Source organism: Monodelphis domestica, chromosome 5, assembly GCF_027887165.1.
Source record: "Monodelphis domestica isolate mMonDom1 chromosome 5, mMonDom1.pri, whole genome shotgun sequence".
Lineage (NCBI taxonomy): Eukaryota > Metazoa > Chordata > Mammalia > Didelphimorphia > Didelphidae > Monodelphis > Monodelphis domestica.
The window spans coordinates 94,375,824-94,397,104 of NC_077231.1; the positions used below are offsets into that span (position 1 = coordinate 94,375,824).

The 21,281-nt window shown below is 43.8% G+C and overlaps 1 protein-coding gene across 3 annotated transcripts in view; it reads left to right on the forward strand.

The window, feature by feature from the left end:
* The window catches only part of RIC8B (RIC8 guanine nucleotide exchange factor B), a 91,959-nt gene extending 73,901 nt beyond the window's left edge, over positions 1 to 18,058 (forward strand). The window contains exons 9-11 of one of the 3 annotated variants that reach the window (XM_007503366.3): positions 4,914 to 5,033; positions 8,547 to 8,587; positions 16,645 to 18,058. In XM_007503366.3, the coding sequence (XP_007503428.1) occupies positions 4,914 to 5,033; positions 8,547 to 8,587; positions 16,645 to 16,655 (172 nt within the window). In that variant the 3' untranslated portion in view covers positions 16,656 to 18,058. Of the gene's footprint in view, positions 1 to 4,913; positions 5,034 to 8,546; positions 8,632 to 16,644 lie in introns of those variants that run through there. The other 2 variants (XM_007503364.3, XM_007503365.3) reach the window with 2 other exon arrangements.
* Positions 18,059 to 21,281: the final 3,223 nt, after the last annotated feature.

The window sequence follows — 21,281 nt, forward strand, 5'->3', positions numbered from 1 at the left end:
AGGAGCTCTTAGAAAAAGTATCCATTTCTTAAATCTCTTCTCTTACTCTTCCAATATGTTGATGTCTGTTTTTATCTTAAATTCTCTTTCCCCTATTTGAGAGGGGGGAAATCACTGATTAGATGTTTATTTATTGTTTAAAAATGGAAAAAAGCTTCTTAAACTAGTCTCATATTCAGAAGAGCCTACTAAGCAAAGGCTTGGCCAGGGAACAGAGCAGCTATATTCTGGGAAACGATCCCACTGGACATCAAGAACTTTTTAGGGGAAATGAAAATTTTGCTGATGCCCTACAGAGCTTTGCCAACCTAATTAAGCTTATAAAGTCAGTCTTGGGTAGGATCGATTATCCTTCTACCCACAAGATGCCCCTTGTCCCCTCCTCCCTCGATCTCCCAAGAGCAAACATTGCTGATTTTCTTATATTGTCCATTTATTCCCCACCATTGCTAGTGTGAGCAGAGGTAGGGAAACTGTCCATCCCTCTATTTGGCCCCAACCCAGTTGTCAAAAATGTAAGTGGATTCTGATTAGTGCACCAAGGTAACCTGTAATCCGTTAGAGGAATCCGAGACCCCGAATTGTATGAAGCTTACATTCATGCTACGGGGGACAGTTAATATAGCAGCAATCCTTTTTGTGTCAAAATAAATGTATTTAATGGACTGGAAGCCAGCCTTCTGCTGTTGGCACACTTGCTGAAATCACAGACTTAGAATCAATGCTCAAACAACATGCCACACAGGCTGTGTGTGTGTGTGTGTGTGTGTGTGTGTGTGTGTGTGTGTGTGTGTGTGTGTGTGTGTGTCTGGCCAGTCCAATCGTCTAAAATTTTCCCTAAAAACCTTGGGTTGTGTGGTAGAAAGAAACAACAAATTCTGAATTCTAGCTGAAGCTGGAAGTTCTGGAAGGGCTTCTGGGAGGATCTGGCTCATGTTGTGGAGGTGATCCAGTATAACTTTGATCTTTGTCTCACTATGTTAATCTTGGGTTAAAACCTTCCATGCTTTCTTGCTCCATCTAATCAAACGTGTATATTCTGGAGATTGCTATCTCATACTCTTTCAGACAACCTGTACTCGGTCCACAGATAAGGACTAGATCTGTGATTTCAGGGGGATATAGAACCTTCTGCATGAGGGAATTCCCATCTACCCATGCAAGTCAGTACCTCTTCTGCAATGTACTTTGAACAGAGAGTAGTTTGGAGGACTGAGAAGTATACAGAGTCACCCAAAGAATGTGTCTGAGATGGGATTTGAACCCAGGTCTTCTTAGTCTCGAGGTCAGCTCTCTGCCATGTTGCCTAGCTAGGTTAAGACCATTCTTTTAATTAGAATGTTTATGTTAGGCTACCTATACGTTGTAAGCTCCACTGAGCAAACTTGCAGGGGCCAATCCTCCAAATTCTGTGTTTTTAGCTTTATGGACTATCACTTCCCAAAAAACTCACATCTTCTGAGGTTTAGAAGTATTTCTGTTATATTCAATTGGGGTTGTGCCAATGCATGCTGTTATGGGATTTAAATTTAATACAGGAACCTGCTGATTTAGTGTAATAAATTATTATCTCAAGTTTTTGAGGTTCCTATGAGGCCAAGGTCAAAATGAAATTATTTTTGTACTCAAAACAACCCTTAACAAGGGAGGGCTGGAGGGAGAATGAAAATTCCCTCAAACTTTTTTAAAAAATGGTTTAAAAAAAGTTTTTTCCCACATAATTGAGGAAAAAACACAAAATATTATTTAAAAAATAAAACTACCCCCTAGCCCATGAGACATTTACTTTCAGGCCTTTGGTTTTGCAGTAGTCTCCCCCCCCATAACCCTCACCCCTACTTCCCTTGTTAACTCCTGGAATTTTAATTTTTTGCAATTTTGCTATTTTGTCACCATTGGTGCTTTGTATGCTAGTGTGTTCAGCTATGGTAGATGTTCTGCATTAGAGTCGTTTCTTCAGGCTGTGAGAACCATGAACTTTCCATAATTTCATTTACTAGATTATCATTCTATATTAATCAGACATCATAATTGTAGGTATTCTTTTTTTACTGGAACATTTAAAGTAGTATTTAAATGGCAGATATTATTTCCACAGTAGCTGAAAAGCAGTAGTCTTTCTCCCCCCCCCCCCTTTTTTTTAACCCTTACCCTCTGCCTTCCTATCAGTTCTAAGAGAAAGGTGTTATGGGTTAAGCAGTTGGAGTTGTGACTTGCCCAGAGTCACACAACTAGGAAGTGTCTGAAGCCAGATTTGAACCAAGGACTTCCCATCTTTAGGCCTAGCTCTCTATCCACTAAGCCAACTTTTTTGTTCTTCAGAACCCCACAATAGATCTTGGTTCAAGCCTCCATCATTGTCTGTCTTCTCTGTTGTGTCATAGTGTTTACTAGTATTGAAGCTGGATGATTCATCCTTTGTTTTTCTTGGATTAGACTCCCTGGGACAACATCCCCTATTGGGATAATTGTGTTCCAACATCCATCACTTTTCTGATTATAAAATCAAGATTTTCTTTGCTTGGAATGCAATTCTCTTTCTTCAAAGCCAAGCTTGGAGTCAGCCATTTTTTAATGAATCTAAAGGAGTGTATTCTTTTTATTTTAATACATTGCAACTCCTCTACTTTTCCTCCATAAGGCCTCACTTCTTCATTCTCCTACCCACTGCTGGGCACAGCCTGAGAATGGGCTGTATCCGAGTGAGCTTGACTTGAAGTCAAAGGACTTCAGAGAGAATTCAGGGATGGTGACAGAGACAGGGTCCTCCTGAGTCAATTCTTTTGACTCTTCTCCAAGGCCCCTCTTTGCTCTAGACCTATAATTCTATATGCTTGATCCTTCCCCTTTCGGAGCCTCAATTTCTTCCTTTGTAAAATGAGGGGATTGAACTACATCGTCTGGAAGACCCCTTCCAATTCTAGGTTCTCTGGTTCTAAAGAGAATTATTTGTCCCATTTGACTTTTCATCCAGTGAGAGAAGCTTTTCTGCTGATATCATGTATGTTTAAGCAGATATTAGGAAGATGGCAGTCACATTTTTCCATTGTAGAAGTTGACTGCTTCTCTAACACTACCTTACAAAATCCCTATATCCAAGCCTAAATGATACCTCCAAAACTTGAATATTTGACCTGCCTCTTGAGAAAGTGTATGCTATTCTCTTTCCCCTGATTTCAATTAAACATACTAAAAACTGCTTTTTTTTTTCTGGTACTAAATACTGATTGCTCTCTGCTTTACTTTGAAGTGATAGAGTTAATGAATTTATCCTCTGGGGTGACAAGTTGGCATTCTCTCATTTCCTGATTGTGGACTCTGTTGTCATTTTCCAGAGAGGGAGGGAGGGTGTGTGTGTGTGTGTGTGTGTGTGTGTGTGTGTGTGTGTGTGTGTGTGTGTAAGTTTAATTAATTTAGCATATTTTTCCCATGGTTACATGATTCATGTTCTTTCCCCTTCCCTCCTCCTACCCCACTTCCATAGCCAATAAGCAATTGCACTGGATTTTACATGTATCATTGATCAGGACCTATTTTCCTATTATTACTATTTACACGAGCCTGATTGTTTATAGAGTCTACATCCCCAAATATCCCCATTGACCCATGTAATGAGGCAGTTATTTTTCTTCTGTGTTTCTGCTCCCACAGTTCTTTCTCTGGATGTGGATAGCATCTCTCTCATAAGTCCCTCAGAATTATCCTGGGTCATTGCATTGCTGCTAGTAGATAAGTCCATTACATTGGATTTTACCACAGTGTATCAGTCTCTGTGTACAATATTCTCCTGGTTTTGCTCCTTTCACTCTGCATCAATTCCTGAAGGTCATTCCAGTTCACATGGAATTTCTCCACTTTATTATTCCTTTGAGCACAATAGTATTCCATCACCAACATATACCACGGTTTGTTTAGCCATTCCCCAATTGAAGGGCATCCCCTCATTTTCCAATTTTTACCATCAGAAAGAGCACAGCTATGAATATTCTTGTACAAGTCTTTTTCCTTATTATCTCTTTGGGGTACAAACCCAGCAGTGCTATGACTGGATCAAAGGGCAGGCATTCATTTAAAGCCCTCAAATTGCCATCCAGAATAGTTGGATCACTTCCCAACTCCATCAGCAATGCATTCGTGTCCCAACTTTGCCACATCCCCTCCAACATTTATTACTTTCCTTTGCTGTCATATTAGTCAATCTGCTAAGTGTGAGGTGATACCTCAGAGTTGTTTTAATTTGCATTTCTCTTGATTATAAGAGATTTAGAGCACTTTTTCATGTGCTTATTGATCTGAAAATTGCCTATTCATGTCCCTATTGGGGAATGGCTTGCTTTTTTTTTTAATACAATTGATTTAGTTCCTTTTAAAGTTGAATAATTAGGCCTTTGTCAGAGGTTTTTGTTTTAAAGATTTTTTTCCCAAGTTGTTGCTTCCCTTCTAATTTCCAGTGTGCTTCTCAATGTTTATATTTTATGTTGTATCACAAAACCCAACCTCCTTTCTCCCTTCTGTGAGATGAATTGTCTCCTTAGGAGCAAGACTTGTGCATCCATGATGATATTTTATAATGGTCCCAATTCTATCACAATGTGTGCCTTAGCAAATAGCCACACAATTTCCACCCTTAGAGACCAGTCAGTCTTGATTTTTCTCATCCAGTCATGGAAACTCACTTGCCAACTCCTGTACAGGAGGTATTTTGGTTTTGTTTTAAGCTCTCCTAGAGAGAGCATGGCCCTATCTCAAGTGTCATCCTGAAATGGCTCCTGGAGTTGACATGGGAATCACTTCCATATTCTTTAGCTATTACTCTTTCTTATAAAAATTCAACTTTCACCACATGGCCCAGAGAAAGTATTGAAAGAGCATTCTTTGGAAGCATACAGCATAACCTTTTTTTCTTTTCATAGCATTAATCTTATCACTGGTCACTTAGAGGAACCCATGCCAAACCCCATAGATGAAATGACGGAAGAACAAAAGGAATACGAAGCCATGAAGCTTGTCAACATGCTTGATAAACTTTCCAGGTATTGTATTCCCATCTGGGCTTGTTTTCCCACCGGGGTTGTTTTTGCTTTTTTTGTTTTTTAATTCGTCTATTTCTTTGTCTCTTGAGAGTGCCCTTGGGATTCCCAAAGTCTTCCATGTTGAATGGGAACAAGGTAGCCATGTCTCTCTTGGCCCTTGTGGCTTTTCAGACCTGCTATTGCTGGATCCAAGCTGATCCAACAAGCATTTATTAAGCCCCTGCTGTGCATTGGGTTTATTTTTTAAAAGTGGGGGAAAAAAAACCAGCCCCTGCCCTCAAGGTGCTTACATTCTACATCATGGATACAACATACATAAATAGATGATCAGAAACCTAGAGTTCTTAACCTTTTTTTAGGTCCTGAACCTCTTGGGTAGTCAGTCTGTGGAGACTTAAGGACCTCTTCTCAGAACCATGTTTTTCAATGCATAAAATAAAACGCAAAGGAATATAACCAATGATGTTGAAATAAAGAGGTCATTTTTTCCCCATGCTAACTCACTGATTCCCTCTGAGCCCCCCACCCATATTAAAAACCCCTGATTTACACAACCATTGGAAAAAGAGGGAGAGAGCCCAAATAACTAATGAAATTGGACAAGGCTTCCCATTCCCTGCCTATAGTGGATATACCTTCTTGCCACTTTTATTTGATGTGTGAAGGTGGCCACTGGCTTAATGGAGCATTCACTGATCTGAGCCTGTCAGTTTTCAGAAGTAGCCAACGTTGGAGCCAATGCTTTTGCTAATAATTAGTAGTTCCCCTCCCCCCCCTCCAATCATAACATTTAATTTTCATTTTTTACATCTGATGTTGAGACTATGACCACTAAAGGATCTTCCTTAGAGGATACTAACTCTAAATACTTCAGGGATCTCTGGGTTTATCAGCATTTTCTCCACTTGTACAGATTTCAACTTTTCTGTGCTTTAGTAAATAGCTTTTGTGAGTTGCTGTGGCCAAAGAAATCCATGACCTGGTGGACAGCTTTCTGGTGATGACTTTCTCCCACCTTAGTGAATCTGGTCTGCCAGTGTCAGACACACAGTCACCTGCTTATGACTCAATGCCTTGGCACCTTAGCATAGGACCTTCTAGAGGCTATGCTGGGGGAGCTGAGCCTTGAAGGATCCAGAGTCATCATGAGGTTGAGATTTCAGATAAGGTTATTCATGGAGTCAGTGGCCCTGAGAGTGCTGCAACTCAGAACACCCCGTGGGAACCAGGACACAGGCATCATCACTTGGTGGGTCCTATAAAGTTGGGGACATAAAGGTAGAAGTGACCTAGAGGTTAGTACTAGTGTACCGACTCTCTGATGGCTCATCACAGGATCCATATAGAGTCTGTTTTGAGTAGTTATTCATCAGTTGCCCTCAGAACTAAAAAGATGAACAATGGGAAAAACAACCCAGGAATAATCATGCACACAGTGGGATCAACTACAGGGGATATTGTTTGGAAAGATCACCAAGGAGCTAGTTTCTGCTGTATTCCTTAGGTTTAGAGGTCTTCAGTGTTGGTGCTCTGAATGCAAGTATAGCTATAGAGAAATGATTTCAAGCTTGAGTAGAATGGAGTTTCTGCTACCTAATCAGCAGCCCCCTGACTGTTGAACTCTGGTGTCTTTCTCCCAAGGTGTTCTGATGACATCCTCATTACTTTCATTGGCCTATTAGAGCAGGTTGGCCCTTTGAGCCAGCTACTGCCATCTTGGTTTTCTAGATGGGAAAAGGGAGGCAGAGAAAGGTTGGATTTCACTGGGATGTTGTGCCTTCCAGGGACACTGAGTATTTCCTAAAGCACTGATCAAAAAGATGGCCACGGAACTCCTGTGGACTCTGCACAAAGAGAATTATCGATCCTGCCTCTTGTTTAAAGATTGGAGACTCCAAGCTGGAAAGAGCAAAAGTTGGCAATAAGCAATAGTGCCTTTCTTCCTAGGTCTAGATGCTGCCCTCATGACGCTTTAGTCTCCTCCTCCACTGAGTTCCCAAGATGTTGCAGAAAGCAAGGCCCGTGTTTACCTCCCTCCCCTTGCAAGTTAGCCATTCTCATAACTTTCTGGGTGCCAAGGTAATCAATCTTAAGACATAGGGAGTCAGGCAAGGCAGAGGGGCTGGGCACGCCTGAAAGCCAGTGATCTAGCATGTACTCTGTAAATCTCATCACACCAAGAATGCCACATACCCCATGAATTAATGGATATTAATGGGCTAATCCCCCAAGTTGGAGATCATGGTGTTCCCCTATAAAAACATTCTAGGCAGGTTGGAGATCCAAAAGCCCTCATAAGTTTTCTTTGTGGAGGGAAGGGGAAACTATTTCTCTGCCTACAGACTCTTATCCAATGAATGGCTCCTTTGATCCTTGCCGTGCGTGTCTCTTATTAGACAGATTTGCAGTCACTCTGTTTACCATCTCAAGGCCTGAAGGAGAAGACACCAACAAACCAAGTCATTAGGTGCTTTCTCTCTTAGCTAAGATGGTCCAGGTACAAAAGGGAGGGGAGGCCTTCTGTCTCAATAACTCTTGCCCTTTCCAAAGCCAAGCGATTAAAAGGCCACCTACAGCTTGATCAGGAACAAGGTTGATGTGGGATGACAGCAAAGCCAGTGTGGCTAATCTAATTGTATTTGCTTTGACCACAACCCTTAACTCTGCTTCCTGTCCACCTCCTACAGGAAAAAAAATGGTGAGACCAATGGGCTTCCAAAGTAAATGAACCAAAAGGAAAGCCATTGGCCTTTCTGAGGGTCTCTTTTAAGTGTTTTCTTTTTACCCTCTCTCTTTTTCATCTTGAAAGTGCTGTGCCATTTTATCATCCCAGCCAGGGGTCACCATTTGGCCTGGCAATAATAACTGTCCCCCACATAGTCCTTTTCCCCTCTGTTTTTGCCTTCATTTTGGGTAAGTGCATGTTGTATGCCCATCAGAGGTGTCAATCCCAGGGCCTTACACATAAATGCTTTTAGCCCAGTAGAATGTAGGCTCCTCAAAGGCAGGGACTGTTTTAATTTGGCCTTTGTAGCCCTAGTGTATGGCACAGTGCCTAGGACACAGCAGGCACTTAATAAATGCTTCAATCATTGTATTAAAATGAACCAAACAGGACAGACATTTACGAGGCACCTTCTGTGTGCAGAACACTGTCCTGGGAACTAGAGGAGCCACAAAGTTAAGTCAAGGTGGACTCATTAACACATTGTACTGTCAAAATCTTCGTTCCAAAATGCCCACCATCCCCACCAACAGAGATTTATTGGCTTCCCGTCCCTGCTTGCCTCCATCCTGACCCTGTCATCTCCTGGAGCTCTTCTGCCAGGCACCTTGTAATGTTTGGGGGCAACTTCCTCCGTTGACAATGACGCCCCCCTCCCTGCCATCCCCCAATTCCTGCAGAAACTCCCCTCCTCCTTACATGCGGGTCAAGGACTTATTGAGGGTTGTATGGGTTGATCTTCAGCATTTTATTCTTTCAGTAAAATCTATCCTTTCTGTTGAAAACAGATGCTCTCTGCACTATATCACGCTGGACTCTGACGGCCTGGGTTCGTATCCCAGCTCTGACACTGACTAGCTGTGGGAACTTTGGGCAAGTTTCTCCATCTTTCTGAGGTTCAGTTTCCAACTCTGTGACCATGTTCAGACTCAAAGATGGGGCAGCAAACACTTCTCAGGTGCATGTAGAAACGCCCCCTCCTCCCCACCCACCCCCCATCCATCTAGTGGGTTTAAACATTCTTTACTTAACGGAATCCATTCTAGAGAGGAGAGCTTCTAGACCAGAATTATTACAGCAAATGACATCAAATCAGGCCAGGAGAATGTGAGATTGTAAAGTGAGCCTTGAGGGACTTCAAAAAAGAACACAGACAAGGAGGAAACACAGGATTAGTGCTGGCCCTTGCAATTTGATTCATGGTTTCATTGGCAATCCTCTTTTTTCTCTTCTGTATATGAAAACATGTTACTTGATATGTTTAAAGTTCACCGTAAAAACTTATTTAGATGAAAATAATAGAAAGGATTACAATATTTATAGCAACTTTTAAAAATTCAGAGTTAGATTTTAAAGAGAAAGCTAGTGATAGGCTGAGTAATTTTCTTAGATATGAAGATTGCTTGGGAAGGAGAATTAGTTTGAGAGGGAATTGGTCTTTGCATGTCATTAGTTTGTAATATATAATTTCCTTTTAGAATGTGAGCTTGGAGAATAGGAATTGCCTCATTCTTTATCTCTGTATCCTCACCACCTACACAGTGCCTGGCACCTAGTAGGTATTTAGTAAAGACTTGTTGGTTTAGCTATTGATTTCTACCAACTAGAGGTCTCTAAATTTCCTCCTCTGCAAAATGAGGGAATTGGACTAGATGATCTCCGGGGTCCCTGAGACATTGTGTGCGGTGGAAAGGGTGTTGGAATAATAATCTGGAAGCCTGGGCCTCTGGTTCTGGCCCTGCCACTACTCCCTGTGTGATTTTAGGCATTCCTTGTTTGTATGTCAAATGAGGGGTTTGGATGGGATGACCTTGAAGGTCTCTGCCAACCCTATGTTGTTGGAGTTCAGTAAGTTGGGTGCCCTGGACCCTTTGTGCCACCCACCACGATGCATTCCCTGGCTGCCATGAGCTTCTGATTTCTTCAACTGGAAGAGCTCTCTCAGCAGTAGAGAAACTTCAAAGGAGATAATCTGCGCTGGATATTTGCTCACTTGGTTGCTTTCCTTCTTCATCTCCTAAGTCTCCCTCATCAGGGTAAGAGTGTGGTCAGTACTGCCATTGCCTTATTCCCAGGTGCCAACGGGTATGCTGATTTTAATTTTTTCCCTTTTGTTTTTTCATGTTATATCGATGTCGTTACATCAGCCATTTCTGTATCCCCACCTCCCTCTGAGCATGTATTTGCATTCCTCTCTTCACTTCCCAGGGTGTAGAGCCAAGCTCCAGGGAGACCCAAACTCAAAGAATCGAGGCTTCATGTGGCAGCGATTCTGGGTTCTGGAAAGGCATTGACAGTTGTGCAATGGGTGACCAGCCCCACTAAGCTGGTGTGCTCTCAAATAGAGGCCAGGCAACAGATGGTGTGTCTGACACCTGAGGACCAGTCTGGCTGCAGATGGAGATTCCCAGCCTCTGAAAGCAGAACTGACAATGGCTTCAGCAGCTCCTTGAGAAAAAATGTGTCCTTGGTTTGTAGTGGGACAAATCACCATGAGTATGTAGCACCTCTTTCCACTGTAGAAGGAAGAAGAAGACAAAGGTCAACGTTTGAAGGATCATTTGAATTCCTAAAAGCCATGATAAGTAATGGTCAAGAAAGAGAAGAGACTTGAAGCCTGGGAAGGGAAGCTAGTCTGGAACTTAAAGTCTTCTGTGAAAATGTCCATGCATGCCAGTGGGAGCTACTGGTTTCTCTCCTCCTTCTCTTTCCCTCTCCTACCCCCTGGTCTTAGCATCTTTCCTTGAGGACCACAGCCATTAGAAGTTTCTCCTGATCTCTTTGACTCTTAGTGCTCTTCCCTTCTAGATGGCAGGGTCATCTATTTAGAACCAGAAAGAACCCTGGGAGAATTCATGTCTAACCTCCTCATTTTATAGAAGAGAAAACTGAAGTGCACAGAGGGCCAATGAATAACTTGTCCAGGGTCCCCCAACTACTGAGCATCTGAGATGGAATTTTCACCCAAGTAGATGGTTCTGTTGGCGTTTTATATCCTCTACAGAAGGTCAGCTTCTTGAGGACAGGCACCATTTTGATTTTGGTTTCATGTTCCTAGCACAGTGACATGTACATAATAGGCACTCAATACATGTATATTAGATTTGATTAGAAAACCATGTTGTGGCACCCAGGCCCAACTAGCTGCCTTAACACCGTACTTTACAGATTGTTGGACTTTAGAAAATATGAATTGGTCACAAAGTCTCTTTAATTTCTAGATGGGAACTGAAAAGCAGCATCCCAGCTGTTGCCAGTAGCATCATTCCTCAGAGGTTGGTAAAGGTATTCCTGTGATTCTGTAAATGTGCGTATTTCAGTCCTCATTTTTTAAATGGCCCCCGGACTCAATTCTCAGAATAAGCTCATCATTCTCAAGCCTGAGCATATTTCAACCAAAGCATAGACAACACTGTTCCTTCTGGATTCAATGGAGGCCTCATTTTTTTATGGGACGTTGTTGAAAAGAAGCTCGGCATTAATTAAAATGTTTTATTTATATACTAACTTCCCGTCTTACAAATGCTAGGAAGAATTAAATATTAAATGCCTAATTTAAAAATGTCAGAGCTCTTTTTCCAAGCCAACCTTATATTAATAGCAAGAATCCCATTGCCAATGAAATGATTCCCAATTATCCCACCTCAGGTTTTGTTAGACATTGAACAGAAGTCAACAAAACAAGGATGTAACCGAACCTGGCTAAATAGCAACCCTGCTCATTAAAAACACAGAATTAATCAGGGGGCGATTGAAGGAAGCGATGGTGCCGGGGAGTTTTCTCTCCCTCCACTCCCCACCCCTTCTCTTTTCTTCTTTTCTAATCATAGAACAAAATCATGTTACATAAAAGGATCGGAACTATTCTTCGGCAGTCAATTAGAGGGAGGTGAATAGGTCTCTAACATGCTTCTTTGTCAAAAGCCCAGGCTGGTGTTTGCATGACTGCCGGCTCGTTATGGCCCCATCATTAAGTCTGTGTGTTGATCCTGCCCGGGCGTTCACGGTGCAGACAAGAAAGGAGCCCCCCTTGAAAACGAGGGAGCCGGTTTGGAGTCGTTATCAAGCTAAATGGCCAGCAAGAAGCTCGGCCTTCGATAGGTAAATTCGAAGGGGACTCTCAGGAGACCTGCAAGTGAGGACCAGGAATGCCTATTACCAGCCACTTCATTGTGGCCTGTTTTCTAACAAGTGTGCTTGAATCGACTGTTTTGTTTGTGGTGCAGAAAACATGGGCCGCAGGCAAGGTTGTTCTCTGGCTCTGGGTCAAGTAAGGTGTTTGCGAAGCACGATGCTGGCCTGTCTGTTGGACGGGATCTGGGATGAACAAAGGGGGGCCCCACATCTGCACGAGATGAGCCAGCGTGCTCCTGTTGATTTATACCGAAATGATTACAAGTTAAAATCGGTTTGGATGGATGGCAGCCAGATGATGACTTCCGCTTTCTCATTGATCTCAAGACCAAATGTCGGGATTGGCAGAAATTCTGGGGCTCATCAGACCTAAGAATCCCAAGATCGTAGCTGTAGAGCTGGAGGGGACCTTAGAGGCCTTCGAGGCTAGGGAGAAGATGCTCGAGAAGGGGTGGTAGGTAGATGGTTCAGTGAGTAGCCAGGCCTGGAGTCGAGAGGACTTGGGTTAAGATTTTACCTCAGACACTTCCTAACTGTGTGGCCCTAGGCAAGTCATTTAACCCCAGTTGCTTGCCCCTTCTATCTTAGAGTTGTTACTAAGACCAAAAGTAAGGGTTTTTAAAAAGGCAAGGTTGCTTAAGGGAAAGTATCTCAAAATCTGAGGGCAGAAAACGAGCATGGAAGAGGTGTCCCTTTTTTCCCCTGCCCTGGATTGCTAGGAATACATTTCTTGGACTTTTCTGAGGATTCCTGAGAAGAGATTTTTGGAACGAGTAGCTCAACCCTGGCTCTGCCGCTTATAACTCAGATGCCATTTGGGATATGTTCCTTTCCTTCTCTGCCTCCGTTTCCTCTTCTGTAAAATGAGAGTTGGACTAGACGGCCTCCAAGGTTTCTTCCAGCTTTAAGCCCATGATCCCATGGCTTCTCTCCTCCAAGGCGGTCAGCCAAGCCTGGTCAAGGACACCGTCTAACGATACGAACAGTTGTGCATTTCTATCCCATTCTCTGGTTCCTGTGTCCCCTGGCCAGGTGAGGGAAGCTCAAGGAATGAGCACCCAAATGGCAGGCATTTCCTTTGTGATTAATTCATAAAAGGGAGGCCTTGGGAGAGCTCTTCCCTTAACTTTGCTTGCAAGTTATTGATTGGATGAGACAGTTATCAATATGTGGAGATCTTAATCATGAGAATAAATTTTGCTGTATTCTCAGTAGCGATTTAGCCTTGTCAGACGCCCCTTGCCCATAATGTGTTTCTTATGCTTGCTTGCCCCGATGCTCACAATGTGGGAGGGGTTGGTCTCGAGCAAGCCCCCACCATCATCAGCTGTGAGAGGACGTGACTGTTCTTCATGTGAATGTCATCCAATAGGCAGAATTCTTTATTTTTAAAACCCCGACCTTCAGTCTAGTACTAAGTATCAATTCCAAGGCAGAAGAGTGACTTGGCCAGGTCATGCAACTAGAAAATATCTGAGATCCGATTTGAACCCAGGTCCAATTCCTGGGGATCTGCCTGTTCTGATGAAGGAACCCGGGCTTAAGTACCTGGACTTTTAGTGTGCCACAAAGCAAATCCGTATTCCTGCCTAATCACTGTGCAGTTCCATTATTCACCAAACAGTGACGATCAAGTACCTTCTGTGTGCCAGGTGCTAGGAATATAAATCCAAGAGGAAGGCAGTTCCTGTCCCCAAGAAGCTTACATTTTACTAGGGAGGCATCTATCCTGCTCACGGGTGAACAAATATGGGAGAATGATAGGGGTTAGACCTGCAGTTTCCTTGGCAAGGGAATTGGCCAATCTAGGTTGGCACCTGTTCTACAATTTATAGTCTCAGCTGCCTTCATCGATGAGCAGTGAAGTGACTTGCCCAGCATCACAGCCAGTATGTGTCAAAGGTGGGCCATGATCCCATCACTTCGTTGCTTTTGAGACCAGCCACTACACGTCACATGCCTTTGTGTGCAGAAAGAATGCTCTTCAAAGAAGGGGACGACTTGAGGAATAAGAAGGCCTCTCCAAAGAGATGGCACTTAAGAGATTCCAAGAGAAGGAGGGGAGACCCAGCCCCAGCACAAGCACCTGTGTGTGGTAGGGGATAGGGAGCAAGTACCACTTGCTTCCTCCAAGGAATTTGCCAGGTTGGTTGGAGTCTAGAATGAGAGGGGCGGGAAGTCGTGCAAAGTCAGGCTGTGGAAAGCTCGTCTGGAGCCATATTGGAAAGGATGCCCAATACCAGATGGAAGAGTTGTAGTTATCCTAGAGGCAAGAGGGCAGACAAGTACTTTTAGGAAATAGTATTAGCTATAGCATTTATTTGGCAATTTAAAATTTGTAAAACATTTTACAAATATCTGTTAACCTCATGGCAATTATGGGAAGCAGATGCTATTTTTATCCCCATTTTACAGATGAGGAACTGAGGCAAGTGGAGTAAAGTAACTTGTTCACAGTCGCACATCTAGTATGTGTGAGGCATGATTTTAATTTGGGCCTTCTAGACTCTGGTTCCAGCACATTATCTGCTGCACCACCTTGCTCCTGTTGCTTTGGTGGAAGCACAGAGTAGGAAATGGGATAGGAAAAGACAAGGCCGTGATACCAGCTGGCAGGCTATTGCAGTAGTCCAGTCCAGAGGCAATGAAGGCCTGAACTAGGATGGTCACAGTTTGCTGTGGAGAGATGGGTGTGGGGGAAATGTTGAGGAAAGCAGAACAGATTGGATTTGGTGGAAGAGACACCCGAGAGGGAATAGAGAAGAAAGGATGCATCTGAGTGCTAGAAGAATGGGGGTGCCCTTGAAAGAAATAGGGACATTTGGAAGAAGGGGAATAAAGAACTTTATTTTAGGTGTGTTGGGTTTGAAGTGCCTCTGGGACTTTGAAGGAGAGCTGCCTCCCTGATCTGATCGTTGGAGACGCAGGAGTGGCGTTTAGGAGCTTGGGAGTCACCAGCGCAGCTAATAGTGGACTCCATGGAAGCTGAGAGTAGCCCTCAGAGAGCGCAGTGAGAAGAGAAGGCCCATGACAGTGCTTGGGCACGCTTGTACAGAGAAAGAGCGATTCTCCAAAGAGCCCGAGAAAGATCAGTCCAACGAGGAAAACAGAACAGGATCTTGAGAACCCAGAGAAGAGGAAGCAGCCAGAAGAGGATGGCCGCCAGTTGGCTGTGGCAGAGTGGATGAGTGGCCACAAGGATGAATAAAGGGAAATCTTTTCAGACTCGCCAAACCCTGAATAAGAATGTCCATCGCTTCTTGGCCTTTTAGCTAAGATCAAGTGTAGTGTCGGAACAAGAATGCTCACTAGACCAGATCTAGGACGCACTCGTCCCGTCTTGCTCCCCCCTTAATCATCTCCTGCCTAGTCCCTCTGCCTCCCCCGGGAATCTTGTTTTGAGCAGTTGTTAAAATGTCCCATGTGGTCAGAGCCTCTAACCTAGCTGGACTTCGCTATTGGTCAAGTTGCTTTTCAGATTTATAGAGTCAGCCTCTGGGCCTTGTGACATTTCTGTTGGGGTAGCTGACAGCTGACAAGCAGGGGGTAACTTGATGATGGACTGGGCTCCTGCTGTGTCTGCACCACATCATTCCACCAGCCAGTGCTTAGCCAAGTGGGAACCTTCCTCTTGTCCAATCTCAAGACAAGCACGATTGGGCCAAGGGAAGCTTCTTGCGAGGTTCCTTCCTTTCCATTCTAAATCTTTCCTCCTCATTTCAGCCGCTACCATGCAGTTCCTGGTTATAAACATGGTTTGGGGTTTTTTGGTTGATTGGTTTTTTGGGTTGGTTTGGGATTTGGGGTTTTTGGCTGGGTGTTCAGCAGCTTTCAGGCATTTGAAGGGAATTGTAGGAAATGCTACTGATTTTCTAAGTAGAGAAAGAATCTGAATTGGTTAGCTCAGCACTCTCTTTGCCATAATCTCCGTGTAATAAATAAGAGTATATGAAGGGATTAAATAAATCTTTCCTAATACTTTTTGATTGGCTTAATCAATAATTAATCATCTTTAGATGAGGCTGTAACTTGTGGAGTAGATATAATTGGATTAGCCCTGAAGAGGCCACTGGGGAGCTTTGAAGAGATTAAAATGGCTGTCAATCCCATAATTAAACTGCCACAAATAAAAGCAATCTTGTTTAAAGGAGGAAAAAAAAAGGAGGAGGAGGGTGAAAAGACCCAGTAAGCAGGGGAAAGGGGGCTAATTCAACAGGTACTTCAGCACCACAAGAGGCTGGACAGAGGGAAATGCTGATGTATCTCACTGAATGAATAAATGTTTCTATTGCCCCCACTTAATGGTGTGCTTGGTTCTTGAGGGACAGGTGAAACTTTTAAGAGCGCTCTCCCCACCCCCCCACCTTTTCCCCTACCCTGAAACAAAACAACGACAAAAGGGAAAATGGAGATGGCTTTTTACTCCAAATAGAAGAGACCTGCCCCTTGTCCAGAGCCCATTTAGGCCCTGACTTTTCATGCCTCTTAATTGGCTTAGGAGGTTTGGCCTCTGTGAATGAAGCCTTTTATCTCCCTCCCCTTTCCCCCCCTTCCAGCTCCCCTTTCATCTTTCTTGTTCCAAACACACAGAGAGAGCTTCAGGAAACACTTTGGTTTTAAAGATTTTTTCTTTTTTGAAAGGATGTGGATTTGGGGGGGGGGGTGCGTGTATGGGTGTGCGCCCACGCGAAAGCAAGCAGGAGATGCTGGTGAATGCTTTTTCCCCCTCTTTCTTTTCTTTCCTTCTTCCAGAGAGGAGGTGATTAAACCAATGGGTGTGAGGCCAGATGGAACAATGGCTCCTTTGGAGGAAACCCTTTGCCAGTACCACGTCACTGAGGAGGACTGCTCTGACTCAGACTGAAAGAATCACCTGCTTCACTCTCAATATCGCTTTTATCAGCATCTTTCTCTGTAGCCCCAGGGGGAATCTTTTCTCTCCAACATCTAGGCCCTTGCTTTGGCTGGAAGCACATTAACTGGTTTACTTCTTCAGCGTTGGGATACTAAAAGGGATGATTCTGGGGGAATTTGCAATATTGAAACTGAGGCTTGGGGACTGAATGTCAATGGAGGGCAGCTTTCCCAGGGGCTGGTAGGGGTGGGGGTGGGGGTGGGGGTGGGGGTTGATGTTTAGGGACAAAAAAAGTCATTGTGTTTCATCAGGCTGGGACTGACGGCTGCCCCAGGACATTCAGTCTGCTGACACCCCCTAGTTAAAAAAAAAAAAGATGGTGGCGTCCATCCATGCGGTTGGACAAGTGCCCCCTTCCACCTCCCATGCTCCTCTGGAAGATGGCATCAGATGACTGAATCATGTTACATGTGTTAGATCATGACTGACTAGGCGAAGCCAGAGAAACTGCTCCATGACCCCAGTCCCATCTCACCACTTATCAAGTCTCAATTCTATTTAAATCTTATCATATGAATATATGTATACACACATGCACGCAGCTTGCACACAGACACAGCCCCCAGCGTGCATTCTCCTCTAAGCCCTTTGTTTGTAACTCAGAATGCAATTTCCCATAGCCTGGTCATTATGCATGGTGGTTAGGTTCCTCCATCAGCCTAAAAAAACCCCTATTTAATCCCCCAAATCTATTTAACCTACAGTGTCCCTGATGTATTGTACATAATCATAGAATAGTTTCTAGCTGAGATCTATAGTATTGCCCCTATGGGGAATGTGCATTCTGAGTTCCAAATCAGGAGGCTGCAGGGCGGGGGTCTCTGGCAATGACAACTGCTCAAGGGGGTGGGGCGGGTAAGAGACCGACTTCGGGGACTGAGGAAGCCAAGGGCCGGGGTCTACATGGTATCTTTGTCGGTTGGGGGCCACCTCTGTGTGTCTATGTGTCTAGAGATCCATTCATTACCGTACATAATCAGGTTGTTAATGGTAACTTTATATATTTAAAAAACAAAAAGAATAAGACCACACAGTTGTTGGTTACTGCTAATTTTATTAGGGATGTTCATTTTTATTTTTAGTGTCGGGATTTTAGGACTGAAGGGTAGAAAATGAATCATGTCATAGAATGAGAGGCCTGCTTAGATCAAGTCAAATGGAGTTTGGTTTTCTTTTTATACATATATAGATAATGTGCTTAACCACTGCCTTTTAAAACTTTAAATCAAATAAAATACTGGGGTTGATTCAGCTTGGCCGTTGGTGTTTTTCTTTATGGATAACTATAGTCCGTACTCGTGCACTAAAGCCAAAAGTTCTTAAGCTTGGAAGGGTCCGCAAGGGATCATGGAGTCCTATCTGCTGCCACCTCCCCGAATCCCACCTACAGCCTCCTGCAGAAGGGCTTGCATTCCAGCTTGAACCCCTCTAATGCACAGGGCCCCCCATTTTACAAGGTGATATGTTCTATACTTCTGTCCTGCTGGCCAAGTATAGGTAGATCTTGTCTCCAACACAACCACACCTGCCCTTACCACCATGTTGGTGAACGAACCTATAGCACACATGCCAGAGGGACTGCTTCCTTCCCCCTCTCCAGGCATGTTTGAGAACATTTCTCACAGGACCTACCTCTCTGCCCAGCAGCCCAGTGGGAGCGCTGCTTCCCTCCCCTGACTAGAGTAAGGTAGGGGATGTGAGGGTTGCAGTTTGGGAACTTGGACTTCAAAAAGGTTTGCCATCACTGCCATACAAGCTCACCCTCTGACAGCCATTGATGTGCAAACTCCCCCCACCCCTTCCTAAGCCTGATGTTGATCAAACCTAAGTTAGCTATTGGAGTAGTGCAGATAGTAATGGAAAAATTCTGTCTAGATCACCTTATGAAAGACGGCAATAGATAACTATTGGAGAGTTTTGCCTCGATCAATAAGTGAGCCCCCCTTAATTTTGGATGAGACAATGACTCGATAGTTGGATTGTAGTCTGGGTCTTGGTTCTCATTACATTGTCTTTTCCCCCAAGTCACCTCTCCTCCAGAATTCTTCAATTGCCCCCACAGCCTCCAAACCCCCAGGTTCTCAACCCCAATGTCATCAAGCCGCCCTCCGTCACCTCATCTAGTCAGCCAACAATTTGATCAATTCTCCCTTCCCATCCTCTCGCTTCAGTCCCCTTCGCTACTCTAATGATCATTGCCATAGTTCAGACCCTGATCGTCTCTCTAGACTATTGCAATCTTCTAGTTCCCCTCCATCTCACTCCATCCTCCACTTAGCTGCCAAAGCGATTCTCCTAAAATGCCTGGTCATTCCCCCATGACCACGTCGATCCCCTCAATAAGCTCCAGGGGCTCTATTGCTTCTAGGGTCAAACAGTCCAGCTTCATCTCCTTTCTTTTTATTTAAACCCTCACCTTTGGTCTTAGAATCAATGCAAAGTATAGGTTCCAAGACTGAAGAGTGGTAAAGGCTGTGCAATTGGAACAAGTGACTTGCCCAAGGTCACACCATCCTTTCCATTTTTGTGCAAATTTTATAATTACAATTAATAGTACAGTAGTACGCAGTCTTAATTTATAAATTGGCATACATAAGCATATTGGAGATTGTTGTATCCTCAAAAATATTTGACAGAAAAGGAGGACTTCTCGAAAATGGAGACCCATTGGATTGTACCAAGCTGAAATTGACCTCCTGACTACCAGCGGGATCCAGTTCAACCCAGTATCAATCTAATCCTCTTCTGCATGGCAGCCCTACAAATATTTGAAGAAAATCATTATGTTCCTCCCAGTATTCTCTTTTTCAGGTTAAATCTCCTTTCCCCATTCCTCATATGGCATGCTGTCAAGATCCATCAGCATCTGGGTCACTTTCCTCTGCAGGAGCTCTAACCTGGGAACACGACGCCAAGAAAACCCAGCCTGAAGGGCCGGGTAGAGGGGAGCTGCCATCTCTTCCTTTGTTCTGAAGGTTGCTGTTCTCTGAATGCCTCGTCCCTTCTGGGAGAAGAGGGAAGGCCAGGGACCTGCCATTTAATGCATTCATATTGAGTTAACAGCTAAAATCTCAAAGTTTGCCCACATCACCTGCCTCTCCTTTTGTAATTCCTTTTTTTAACATGTAAGTGAAAATGGCATTTAAGCTTATTTAAGTACCTTCTGTGTACTTAATATAACTAGAATAGGTGCAAGAGATACAGAGACAAAAGTGAAGTGGTTCCTGCCCCAAAGGAGCATAAAACATGTTCAGAGATGAGTGAATATAGGATGTATGCAATATCGATCGAAAAAATAGATAAATTAATATATGCAATCTATTACATATATATGATTTTATATATCGTAATATAGAGTACATATTATATTAGACATATGCTCTAACGATATATGCTATTAATTGGTTGATAGATTAAAAAGTGGCGATGGGAGTGGAACTAATTCCAAGGGGAATCAGGAATCAGGATCTCTGGTAGGAGCTTGGACTTGAACCCAGGTTTGAATGGAGCCAGGAGTTTCAAGACACCGGGAGAAAATAGACCACTATTCATTTAGTCCTATAAAGTTTCAGCTGGTTGGTTCTGACCTACTGAGATGAGCTTTTTAGATCCAAACTCGTCTAGGGTCCTGACTTCCTCCCAGGTAGGTGTCATCCACCAATTTGGGGAGTATTTCATCATCCAAGTTAGAGATGAAAGAGTTGAATCTGATAGAGCCGAGAATCCAGAGCTTACAGAGAGGTGGCCGCTACAGAGACCCCTTTCTGGACCCGCGCCTAAGCTGTCCAAACTGGAAGGACCTCTGAGAAAGAAAGGTGGTTGTTTTGGAGGCGGGAGTCTTATTTTTGTCTTTCTGTTCCCAGCATCTGGGACAGGGCACGTCCTGTAGTTAAGTCCTTTCAGCCATAACTCCCTTTGGCTTTTTCTTAGCAAAGATCCTAGAGGGGTTTGCCATTTCCTTCTCCAGCTCATTGATAGATAAGGAAACTGAGGCCAACAGGGTGAAGTGACTTGCCCGCAGTCCCACAGCTAGGGAGTGTCTGAGGCCGGATTTGAACTCCTATCTTCCTAACTCCAGACCCAGCACTCTATCCACTACACCGCTTGACTGGCTACATGGTTGGTGTTTAACATATACTAGATGATTGCTCAGGCAGCACCAATCACCATGAGAAAGTCCATGCTGATGCAGGGAATATGGAAATATGTTTGGCATGACTTCATGTGGCTAATAGGTTATTATATTGCGTGCCTTCTCAATGGGTGGGAGAGGGAGAGTTTGGGGAACTGAAAATTTTCTAAAATAAATTTGTTTTAAAAGAAAGTACGGGACGACTAGGTGACTCAGTGGCTTGAGAGCCAGGTCTAAAGACAGAGAACTTGGGCTCAAATCTGGCCTGTGCAAGTCACTGAACCCCCTTGCCTAGCTCTTAAACTCTTCTGCCTCGGTACCAATACACAGTGTTGATTCGAA